Consider the following 12,958-nt stretch of genomic DNA (forward strand, 5'->3'; position numbering starts at 1 on the left):
CAGTAATTTCCGGCAGTTCCTCTTCTTGTACCAATCTGAAATTCTTCCCCTCGGCCAATACTTCTTTCATTGCTGCAATTAAAATTAAAATAATGAGTGTAGAAATCATCAAAACCATACATGAACCTATTAAACAAGTAAAAAACTAGAACAAAAGTGCTATGGTAACAAAAACGTTTTGACAAAGTCAAACAATAGTAACAAATTAGTTTGACAGTTGTTTGACGTTATAAACGTCAGTAAAGAAACTGTTGCCATGTCACTATTAGTTGTCATGGCAACAGTAACAATAGTTTGTTTTTTTTTGAGGCAAATTGAAATTGGTCTTCTGTTCCTGATTGAAATGTCCCCGTGTTGCGGATCGAATTACTCGGTTGCTTTCAAGAAAGGAGATGTCGTGTGTATGTGTGTGAATATGTACGTGTGCAAACAACCGGATGAGTCAACACACATGGGACTCGGTGGGGGTTCAAAAATCATTACTCCCATTCTTCCGAAACCCCCTCATAACAGTAACAGCAGCCAACTAATTTCAAATTCAAACAACAAACGAAATTGCATTTTTAATTTCCACCATTTCATCACAATAACAGTTCATCAACATCATCGAGAATCTGAATTTATAAATATACTGTAAATCCAGAGCGCGCTGGATTCGCAATTTTGTTTAGTTGTCTGTTGTTCTTCTTGTTTCAACTCGAACAGTTTCATTTTCATTTTATTTCGCTCCAAAGTTTTGCTTCGCTTCTGCAAACAGTCCAATTAAATTTGTACAATTCCACGTTCTAATTAAACAATTTCGAAAACATATCCGCTTCACGTTTGCTTTTAATGAATAATTAAATGGAAAAGTTTCAGCTTTTCAATTGTTATGTTTATTTCAGAATTGTTCGCCTCACATGCATTCATATTACTTTGTTATATAATCAAATATGAATAGATTACAAAAATAATTTATTAAAAACGAGTGGATGCGCCGGGTATTTGAATGTTTTCAAATATCTACAAACATAGTCACAGAATACAATTAGCCAATTTCATTGTAATTTGACATATAGGTAGGCGTGTAATCAAATTAAATGTTTTAATTGGTATCCAAGGATACGCGAAACAAATGCGTGTAATAATGACAGTTTCGTGGCGAACGGTAATTTTGAATGCATACATTAAACTTTTCATTATCCTCCCTAAACACACATTAATTTCTACAATTATTTTAATATTTTGTGCAAATCATTCATATTCAGATACTACCGGTGTCAAATTTGACACTGACATTATTATTAACAATAAATTAACTTTTTTTGTTTGTTTCAGAAGAAATTAGTTCAAATAATTCACAAACAATGTTGATGACGATTATTTCATTGAACTATTGAACTTTGAAACAATTATTAAGTTTTAACCTAATTCAACAATGACACATCCATCTGTCATGTTAGTTGTAACGTCAATTTGAGATTTTTACATCGTTCAACGATGATTCTTTTGCATGAAATGAAGTTACATTTATAATCGTTTGTTAAAAGCAAAGTTCGGATATTTGCAGCTATTATGTCAGTTTAATGATCGCAATGACATTGACACTTTTATCTGTCATGTATTAACGTTATAGATTCAATTTGTAGCTTAAGCAGTGTTCAACAATTAAGTTTAATAAAAGTTGATTTATTGATGATTGTCGTAATAGTTTATGTAGTTAAAATTATGAAATTGTTAATGTGAAGAAGATAAAAGTGGTGAAATTCAATGATTTAGTTTTCGCCGCAGGAAAGAATTGATTTTGCAGGGGGTGGGGTAGGGCTGCGATTGAATTGCGAACATACACGCAAAAAAAAAAATATGGTATATAGAGTGCTGTGCGTGGATGAGTGAGTCATGGCAGAAAAAAAAAGAAGTGGTTACTACCTCGATCGAGCCGACCGGTGTTTGTGAGGGTTTTGTCCTGTGTCCCGAAGAAGAGCGTCCACGAGGCGTCTGCACCCTTAAAATAGTCTCTCTCTCTAACTCTGCACGCTCGCTTCTGCTGCTGCTGTCGCTACACGTTCAGCTTTCCTCCGCTCCTCTGCACCGAAAGAGGGATCCAAGGAGGCGCGCGGAACTCGATTTTACACTTTTCCCCAAAATTTTTTTCGCCCGTTCGTTTCGATTTTGAGATTCTCTCGAGTTAAAGGGGTAAATGAGAGAGAGAGACAGAGATTGATAGACGGGGAGGCGTTGAGGGAGACGGACACACACACACACACAGAGAGATAGAGAGGGAGACAGAGAGAGGCGTCTGCGAAACTAAATGTTTTATGATGAAAAGCACATTGATCGAGCCGCAGGGTGCGGAGAAGCCTGCATCCCCCGAGCGCCTCCCTTCTACTGCAGCAACCCGCGGTACAGCAACTCTCAGCAGTTGCCAAACGATCGTCCTGCGTACACCACGATAGGGCGGACGAAAAGGGACGGTGGAGGGCGACAGTGGTGGAAGTTAGGTGGCGCGCGCCGCGACGCCGACTAGACGCTCCCGCAAAAATGCTAATCCCTACGTACGTTCTTCGTTGCATCATCGTCATCATCATTATAGCACAGCGACACACACGCACTCACAACTTTTACGCAACCAACAACAAATTGTTTGACAATCCATTAACCGCTTTGATCTTTAAACAACAATTTCGTAACCTAACGTCAAAACAACTGTCAGATTGTTTCGCAATAATACTTTGAACAGTTAATAATACATCAATTACAAATCTGTAATTGATTAACGTTTCGCAGCATTAAAATTAACAATTTCTATTTCGAACATTACCTGTATTCTGTTGTAATTCTCACTGTAATTTAGTTCTTCAATAAATTCAAAATATGTTTGTTTCTTCTTTTTTTCTATGAAAATGTTTGGTTCGAAAAGAAATCACCAAGGATAATAAAGAAATAAACAACGTTTCACTAACGATTTACTAAATATGATTGAAACTTAGTTAAATAAATAGTTGTGATAAGATAAGTTTTGCAGATAATTATTAACGTAGAGTAGTTTGAATCATAATTTACTCATCGTATGTATTTAGACATTCAGTAAATCATATATTTCATACGTTTTTTTTGGAAATTAATGAAAATTTTTAATATTAATTTTTATATTTCTTGTTACGGTCCTGCGCCGGTGGGGCCCCCAACGTAAATCGAGCGTTCTTTTTCAGAAACCAATCTCCCCCCAACACACCCTTCCTCAAAATCCATGCACCCTGTGCGTGCATCCGCCTACTACAGTTAACCAATTATAATTTTGCACCAAATCATTTTACCCTTCGAACGACTTTCATGCGCGCACGAACACAAAAGAAACAGTAAAAGTAGAACGAAAATACTGAAAAAAATTAACTGAACGAACCATTGTATGTTTCCATGGGAGAGAGAATGAGACAGATGAACATACGTAGGAAATTAATGTCAAGTTCAACGACACGTAATTGATTTATTTCAAATAGCTAAAATTACCTAAAGCAACTACGATCTAACTGTTAAAAAAAAATAGAAACAAAAGAGTTATGCACGGTTCTGTGATCAAAATTGACTGGTGTAATTACAACTTTGCCTGGAGGATTCAATCAAAACGTCGTCTCTAATTAAGGTTTCAGGTCTATTTCTGGAGCTGCCTTCAGCACGAATATTAACGTTCAGTTTTCAGATTTAGTTATTAGAGTAATTATGGTGGATGCGTCGGGTCGTTATATTTTTGCAATTTGAAATACCAATCAACTCTGGCCTTGAAAACAATTTCAATTTAACAACTGCCAAAGTATTTGTCACTTTGACATTTGCATTTGGAAACATATACAATAGTAGAATGGTTTGCGGAATGCAATTAATTTTCATTTAGTTGTTGTAAATCTCATTAATGCGCCCTTTCAGCTTAAAGTTCAATCTGTATTGCAATTTAGTGAATTCGCAGATTCTTTGACATTTGCGTTCTATTGTCTATCAAAAGCTACTTTGATCTCTAAGTTTTAAAGATCAATCATAATTTTGTTTGTTTTTTTTTGTATGAAATGAATACAAATGTTTATAATCTAATTATTAGTGCGAGTAGCGTAATCGGATTAAGTTATTTGAGCCACCCCATCGGAAAAAAGGTCAAAGTAAATTTAATTTCAGTCTATTCGAAAATAATAATATGTTTATATACTCGAAATCCCGATGCGTACTAAATTAATTAGTGATTTGGGTGCAATTAGTGCGGGATCCATCAATAATAAATAATTCAAGAAAACCAATGTTTTGAAGAAGGGTTGACAACTATTTCCAAATCATGGAGGGTTGCGTTCGTGATAACGAGTGTTGCGTGTTCAATTATTTCGAACCAATAAATCGGCGTGAATTAACAAAGCGATAGTTCAACTCGCCACTACTTTATTGAGTAGGCAATGAATTACGTATTCGACTTTTGTTTCATATTACAGCAACAACAACAAACATAACGACGATTATTTAAACCATTGGTTACCATAGGAATATAAGCCAGTGGTTTTCAAACATGATGTTACTACGCCTCCCTCAAAAGTATGTAATCATTTGATGCCTCCCCACCCAGTCCATTTCATAAAAGGAACGCGTATTACCGCAATATAGAGAAGAGCACAGCAATGTATCTATACTTGCTGGACTCCCCAAACATTCAGCTTTCATATGCATATATTGGATTCATTCTATCTTTTATAGTTTTCGAGTAAATCAATGAAATGTAAAAACACTACTTTTTCGAACGTTTTTTCAATTTTGAAAGCGTATTACAGCAATATGGATAAAAGTACAGGAATTTATCTATACTTGCTAGATTCCCCAAACATTCAGCTTTCATGTGCATATATTGGATTCATTCTATCTATTATAGTTTTCGAGTAAATCAAATGGAGGAGGATGGAGCACAAAAAGTAAATTACGTAACACAATTTTCAACGTTTTTATTTTGTATAGAGAGCTCTAAAATAGGATTAATTATATAATAGAATATCATAATACTCGATAATTATTAACATCTGCCGTTTCTTCATCATGTTTTTTTGTTTTGTTTTTGTTTTATATACAATACATACACAAAGCATCAAAATAATTTATGTACAGATTAAAAAAATATATATTTATATAAAGGAAGAAAGATCTTAGAATGAACAAAACAAAAATAGAATGGATTTCCATTTACGTGTGATTTTTGTTTTGTTTTTTTTCACCGAAGAAACGTTGCTTGCGGTTTCTTCTTGCGGGTTTCGCATTTTCCACTTTTCTCGGTAATATCACAATAATAAAATTACAGTTCTTACACACGTTAAACTAACACACACACACACACAAAATAATAATAATCATAATATTTGTATATATATATATATGTATATTTGTTACGTAACTAAATTGTATCCAAGGCTCCGCCCGTTAATTTGGTTGCATACGTGTTTATTACCTGAAACAAAAGAACAATTAGTAATTAGTCGCACGTACGTATGCATCGTTAATTAATTCAGACGCTCGTGGATAACGTGGAATGTTAATTGATAATTCACTTTTCAATGTACGAAGATGTTACTGTGCATCAATACTTGTTTAAAGCTTTTTGCGCAATCATCAGAAAGTGTTAATCTATTTAGTATTAATACTAATAAAAGAAAACAAAACTCTTGATTATTCTGTGTGAAGCTACGAAACTGATCCCAAAATTATGTTAATTAATGTGTTCTATGCAAGACACGGAAGTCGGCGACGTTATGTAAACTAATTCGTGCGAAATTGCGTCACGAAGAAAGCGTGTTCGAAGAACAATGGAAGATGCGCTCGTTCTTGCGATTTGTTTCGTATATTTACCCTGTAAATGAAGGCGTACTGATCCTTGGTTTGGACAGAACTGGCTCTGCCTCTTCGGATCTTGTAGACGATCTTGGGTATATCCACTACACGCTTCATCTCGAACTCCCTGATAGCAATATCACAAGCTATCACCGTTCCCGTCCTGGCCGTTCCAGGACTGCAGTGCACCACGACCGGACACACTTCCGGATTTATGTTTCCGTTCGTCTCCCTCGGCTAACAAAAAAAAAAACATTTATAACATCTCCTCAGCGATTTCAATTCGTTAAATTTACCATGATGTCTGCACTATTTTGTATCAGTTTCACGTAACTCCTGGCTTCGATGAGGAATGCTATCAGCGAGTTTTCCTCTTCGGGGACGCCTTTCTCGGGCCATCCCGAATACCAGATGTGCGTGATCTCCCTCCAGCTGTTACTCACCATATTCTGAAAATGCAAGCAAAAATTGAATTAACAACGTTGAAAGTGAAACCAAGTTAGTTAAGCTACCTTCAGCTGTAAACTGGAAATGATGTACTTGTCTTTGACTTCGCGCTTCTTCAAGGTCACTTGGTAATCGCCGAAGAGACGATGGCAATCCAACACTTCGGACGGTGGAAGATAATCCACGCATTTTTCCTGTTGCAAAAACAACATTTTTATAAGATTAAATCCAATTTATTAAGACAGATTTATAGTAAATAAAAGGAATTGTTAATTGTAATTGAAATTGCGAACTTACCACGCCGTTTTCATACATGTGGGTGAGCATCAGTACGACTTTGGACTGCTGTTCCCAGATCATCCTCCAGAAATCGTTGACGGTGCTCTGCATCGGCGCCTGACATGCGATGTAATACCCTCGGACACCCTTTGGACCCTAATCATAACACGCAACAGATTTAGATCAATTGCTCGCGAAGAGACGGTTCTCTTCTCGCTCTACTCACGGTTACGTAATTGGCGTTGATGTAATCGCCGGTCGGATCGTCGTCGACCGGCGAAAGGAAGACCCGTGTCTCCGGTAAGGGGATAACGTTGGCGTAGCGGTTCTTCGTGTCGCAGCCCTCCGGCAACTCGGTCATCCGAGCCGTTACCTGAGGAATCTCCTCGAACTCGTCGCTTATATCTTCCGTGTTCGTGGCGAACTTGGAGATGCCTTGGAAGTTCAACGGATGCGACACCGTCGCCTTTAAGAAAAATCCATATTTTAATCATACGTCCAAGATAATAAATGTAACGAAATACTTACATCGTCGAAGGCAGGATTTCCGTAGGAGCGTTTAGATCCTCTGATGGCTTTCCTCCTCACGCTATTGTACACTGAAACGTTGTCCATACTATACGAGTCCAAGCTAACAGGAGTGCATCTTTGTCCATAGTTGAAACGCTTTTGTCTTCGCCTCATCACGAACTACAATTCATGAATTATTTACTATTATCTTACAAGAAAAGTTCAAAACTTACCAATAAAACAGCTAAGATAATTAAGCAAACTGCTCCGACAGAAGAAATGATTATAGCTATAACAGTGCCCGAATTCTCCTCCTCCGGCATCCGACTCTCCTCCGTGTCGCTCTCCGCCTCTTTCTCTTCAACGTCCAATTGGTAAGACACGGTAGTTGTTGTGATCTTCCGCACTTCTGGTATCAACTTCCTAACACTTTGAGTGGTCCTCTCCGGTTTCATCGGCACAATCTCAATCTCCTCATTAGTCTTATTCGACTTTTTACTGTGCACGTCCATGTAATCCATTTCATCTACGATATCATCCGCATCATCTTCGATATCGCTAGTTTCATTCTGATTAATCTTAGTTACATTCTCTTTGACGATATCGTTCTCTTTCACATCAATCTTTGGTGCACTTTCTGTTGCTATCTTCCCATCGTACTCCTTCATAATCGCATTCTGCGTGGTCACAGCAATCGTAGACATTTCAGTCGTAACGTCATCTTTCAAAGTGGAAGACCTGACTTGAGCAGTGGTAATAATAAGATTAGTGAGAGTGGATATTTCTGCGGTTTGCGGTAATTTAGTTACAACATCTTCAATTTCTGGTTGAATTGTGGATTGATCAGAGACCATCATATCATCGTTACTTGTGGTATTGCGAACTTCAGTTGCTGTTGTAGCTTCCGTGATGGTTAAATTGGTCAACTCCGTGGGGTCCTCAGAGTCAGCTTCAGTTGTTGATTCTTCTGTGACTTCCTGAGTGGTTGGGATGTTGAATATTTTCATGTTTTTGGTGCTGCGACTTCTTTCGCTTGTGGTTATTTTCGATTCATCTTTAATCACAGCATTTTCAGTAGTCGAAAAATCTTCGGTTGTGGTTTCAGGATTCGTTGTCTCCTTAACAATTTCAGTTGTTGTCTCATCCGCAGCTTCCGTAAATTGAGTCGACGATTCTTCCGCAGTTGTCGGAAGCATTGTTGTCCCATCAGATTGCATTGTTGATGGTAAATATGTTGTTTCCATTATCTTGGTTGTTGATTCCATCATTTTAGTTGTTGATTCTTCTATTTTTGTTAACGATTCCAGTGTCGTTGTTTCAAATGTAGTTGTTAATGTTGATTCAGGCAGCACAGTTGTCGTTGACTCTGAAGTCATCTCAAAGTATTCCTGGTTATCGTGCGAGGTCGTGTAAACTGAAGTAAAGTACTCCGTCGATGTCTCTACGGATTCTTCAGCAGTCATCTCAAACAAGTTGACGGTAGTCGTGGATTCCGTGGTGGCGATGGGAACCGGAACGATCACCGGATGAATGTTATTCTCTTGCACGCTTTGCTCGTAATTCTTGTTTCTGGGGATTTCTGTTGTAGTCTTCAGACTATCCGCGTACCTCGTGGATCCCCTCGAGTTAACATCGACGGCCTTCAGAATTTCGGTTTTAATCTTATTACTCACCAGGGAATCTTTACTAATCTTCTTTGGTAAGTCCGTGCCTTCGGGCGAGATCTTGTTATCCAAGTTCTTCGTCTCATTATACTTAGACTCGAAGTTCACTTTCAAAACTTTTTCGCTCTCGCTGCTCTTGTGCTTGAAATTGGCGCCGCTTCTATCGTCGCTGGAATTGGTGACGTAACGAATCACGTTCAAATCTGTATCGGTTCTGTTGTCTTTGCTCCTTTCTATGAGCTCATCCAAAGTGGGAGATTCAATTTTCCTGATGATTTCTTCTTGGACCTCGTGGTATCTCTTATCGAAGGATTCGCTTTTGGGCGTCGTAAAATCGAAGGAAAATTCCGAAGAAGGTTTGTAAGATTTGGCGATGATCTCCGGATCTATGTACTTGTCGTTTTCAGGTGAGGTAGGCAGATTGTAAACGGCGTTGCGGCTTTGGAATTCCGGTGATGTGTACTTGCTGATATCGAAATCCAATGATCTCGAGTTATCGGTGCGCGTTGCGTTGTACTCTTTCCTGATAACGTTCTCATCTGAAGACGTCGTGATGTTCTTATCATCATTCTTGATTAGGTTCTCATCTGCGGACGCCGTGATGTTTCTGATATCATTCTTGATCAAGTTTTCTTCTGAGGACGTCGTGATGTTCTTGATAACGTTCTCCTCGCTCGTGCTGTTCTTGATGACATTCAGCACGACGCCGCTTGTCGTCGTTTCCCTCTTGATATCATTCTCGTCCACCTCCGGGAGGACAGTCGTGTACCTCACGGTTCCTCGAGTCGTTGCGGTTGTAACAGGGATCTCCTCAGTCTTCGCTACTTTCACCAGGCTCTCGTCTCGGCCTGCTAACGAAGCAGGCTGGATTATCGTGCAAGATAACACCACTAGGAAACATCCTGCAACAATAGAAAAGTTCCAATTATTGCAACAATAACTCCATTTTTTTTTTCGTTTTCGCTATTTGGCTCGGTCGAGAAATTTTCCCTTTTCAGCGAATTAATCCTTAATTTCCAATTCAAATCATTAAAGCGCAATAACTCGTAATCATTGCTTATTATTGCGTCACGAAATTAACTAATTTCCCTTCTCGTCATGGCTTTTTTTAATGATAAACAACTTAAATTGTGACTGAACGAGAGATTAAAGCATTTTGGAGATAATCCGAAATTAAATATTAAAGGATAACTAACAGAGCGCGCCATCCATGGTAAAGTAATTAATACACACGGACTGGTGAAATGTCATTGTCCTTGCTGGATAATCCGAGGCGTATCCGTCATGCATCGAATTACAGTAAAAGCAGATTATCGGCGAGAGTTTGCTCTGTTAATCGTTATATAATGGCGCATAACCATTTCCCATCGAAACAGGTTTCCCTTCATTTCATCATTCAAATTGAACCGTTTCGCGCATCAACCGCGCATTCATTCAATCAATCCAACGTTGAAATTCCAGTTTTCATTTTCGGGAAATTTTCAAAACCGTTTGTTCATTCCGTACATTTTGTTCTCCGTTGAAACCCTTCTCCATACCTACAAAGTTTTCATCCTCACTTACCACATAACATACTACACCATTGCTCCACCCAGACAATTAAAAAGAATCCTTCAGTTTGAACGCAAATGCATCCGCAAAATCCTTCGCCTTCACTACCGACACCCCTCTTCCACCCTCTAAAACCTGGTCACCTTCCCAAACATCCTCGAATACATAAAAAAAAAACTCCAAGGCCGACTCGCTCACGCATAGCCCTTCAAGATCACCCCACCCTCTCACTCTTCAAACCCCCTTTAGGGGCAACATTCTCCAAAGTCCCAAAGGAAAAAATCCCTCACCCCCCTGCCGTCTGGCGTCCTACGCTAACTCCAACGACCCCACATTAATCAACTTCTCCAAGACTTTAAAAAACACTCCCCCTCAGTGATGTAAAACATTCGTGTTGTGCAAGTGATTGTTACTAATATTTATTTTCTTATTATTATTGTTGATGTTTTTTTTTTTTTTTAAAACTTTCTGTTATTAAGAGGCTGAAAGAGGCTAAAGCCCATAACAGTCTGCATTTTTGTATCACACCCTATATTATGTATTATTTAAATTTTATAAATAAATGATGATGATGATGTACATTTTGTTGTTAGTATCCGTTAAAAGGACATTCCGCTCTTTTCTTTCCTCAATTATGAATTCACGGTTTACGAGCAGAGAGTGTTATTAGACTCACGAAATCTGTTGAGCAAAAAGAAAAAAGGACATCGCGAATTCCTTCATTGTCCAGTGATTCAGAATTACGTTTCGAAATTACAGTTGGAATCGGTGCACCAGTTAATTAACGACCATCAAACTCGTAATTTCTGCTACATTAAGAATGATTGGTCTACAAAAGCGTTTCCCAACATTTTTTTGCAGTGCAACCTTTTTGAAGTAAGTTCAATGTAATTTCAATTCTGGGTCACGACCCCTATGTTGAGAAAAACTGATCTACAACATCGTTTCTCAACCTTTTTACCGATTCGTTTGTAGACCCAAATATTTATAATATAAAATAAACTCAGGTCTATAATATAAATCTTGAGAATTTATAGAGAAATAATTGATGAATGGATGGTCTGCAGCGGCGGAAGTCGTTTAACATCGAACGGCTGCATTGACTAATGAACGGGATTGAGCGCATAAATTTCGCTTTGTTTCTATTTCGCGTTGGGCAATCGGCGTCTATAATGTAGAAATGATACGTACCTAGTATGCATCGAACCGTGAAGACCATAATCACATTATAGGTTGCTGCATTGCGGGTCTATCTGGAAGCAGAGAAACAAAACCATTAGGAAAACATTTCAATTTTTGCAATGAAACAACAAACAAAATCAAATTCACGGACAACGAATTTGAGAAAGTTGTGCGCTTCAATTCGTGCATGGATATTCAGAGATGATCGGATCCGATGCGATCACGAAAATCTTTCCGTTGGAGCGATCATGAAGAGAAATTCACTTTCCACCGTTGAAAAAAAAAATATGTATATATACGCATGCAGAACAACAATATGGTGTTTGTCGTGTGCTCTCCTTTTTTTTTTCGTGCTTCATGAGCAACAGTAGAAATTTTGTTTGTTTGGCACGAAAATTGAAATGAAGAGAGAGAAGAGGAAATATATAGGTGAATTACACACGCTAATCAATTACAACTTTGTACTTTATTTACAAATGAATTTCTAAAATTTGTACATATTTCAATATAAGTGAGCACTAATTATAACCAAGACTAAATACATATTGTTGTGTCCAACCACTTTATTATTAATTATTGATATATGTATATAGTAATATGTACTATGTGTACTATGTATAGTATTATGGAAAGTTCACCTTTTTGGTCAAACTCTCTGGTTTCTCATATTCTGCTAGTTTTTACGACCCATCACTGTCTCAAAAGAAGGATTATGTAAAAGTCAAACAGTCAACAATAAAAACTATGCCACGAACAATTAACCTTCCCAAACAATTATAAGATTTATCACCCTTTAGACCTTATCGACAGCGGGAGACATAAAAACTCCCACTGGCGCCTTTAACGTACACCCCCACATGACAAATTAGTCCCTACCCTTCGAATATTATTCTGTATTCAGTACGTCTTCTTATATATAAGACAACACTTTTGTTATTTTAAGATAGTCCCAATTAACCCGAGTCTCATGACTCTTGTAGCAACTGGAAGCTAGGATAAAAATCTCCAGCACACCTGTAACATATAAACTACATGCTGAAAGAGCTAATGCTTAAACAGTATGTCTACTCATGTATAACCATAGATGTAACCTGTATCATATACCAAATAAACACATTTGAAACTATTTTAAGTTAGTCCTAGTTAGTCCGAGACTCATGAGAGTCCTAGGAAGAACCTAGTCCTAGTAATAGTTCTAGTTTTACTCTACTCTTCATCAGCAACTGGAAGCTAGATTATGACACTGAAGCGTCTAAGTCAGTGGTTTCCAAACTTGAAGTTACTACGCCTCCCTCAAAAGTATGTAATCATTTGGCGGGTCCTTTTTCATAAAAGGAAAGCGCATTACAGCAATATAGATAAGAGCACAGGAATGTATCTACACTTGCTAGATTCCCTAAACATTCAGCTTTCATATGCATCAAAAAGCAGTAACTTTACATTTTGTTGATTTTCTTGGAAACTGTAATAGATAGATTTGAATCCAAAAATTCATT

General features: G+C 37.8%; 2 protein-coding genes across 2 annotated transcripts in view; both read right to left on the reverse strand.

Annotated features, from left to right (window-relative positions):
• LOC108564033 overlaps window positions 1-2,650 on the reverse strand; it is a 4,569-nt gene extending 1,919 nt beyond the window's left edge. The window contains exon 1 of the mRNA XM_017922906.1: window positions 1,909-2,650. The gene's annotated coding sequence lies outside the window, so the exon portion shown is untranslated. The remainder of the gene's footprint in view (window positions 1-1,908) is intronic.
• A 2,509-nt stretch (window positions 2,651-5,159) lies between these two features.
• Window positions 5,160-11,547, reverse strand: LOC108564039 (receptor-type tyrosine-protein phosphatase zeta-like). Its single transcript, XM_017922921.1, has 9 exons — window positions 11,472-11,547; window positions 7,299-9,631; window positions 7,084-7,245; window positions 6,782-7,021; window positions 6,574-6,711; window positions 6,342-6,470; window positions 6,126-6,278; window positions 5,848-6,066; window positions 5,160-5,449 (listed from the first exon to the last, which is right to left on the reverse strand). Exons 1-9 carry the CDS (start codon window positions 11,497-11,499, stop codon window positions 5,396-5,398), a joined length of 3,456 nt encoding a protein of 1,151 aa, XP_017778410.1. The 5' UTR covers window positions 11,500-11,547; the 3' UTR covers window positions 5,160-5,395.
• Window positions 11,548-12,958: the final 1,411 nt, after the last annotated feature.

Source organism: Nicrophorus vespilloides, unplaced genomic scaffold (genome assembly GCF_001412225.1).
Source record: "Nicrophorus vespilloides isolate i.1.1-1 unplaced genomic scaffold, Nicve_v1.0, whole genome shotgun sequence".
Classification (NCBI taxonomy): Eukaryota; Metazoa; Arthropoda; class Insecta; order Coleoptera; family Silphidae; genus Nicrophorus; species Nicrophorus vespilloides.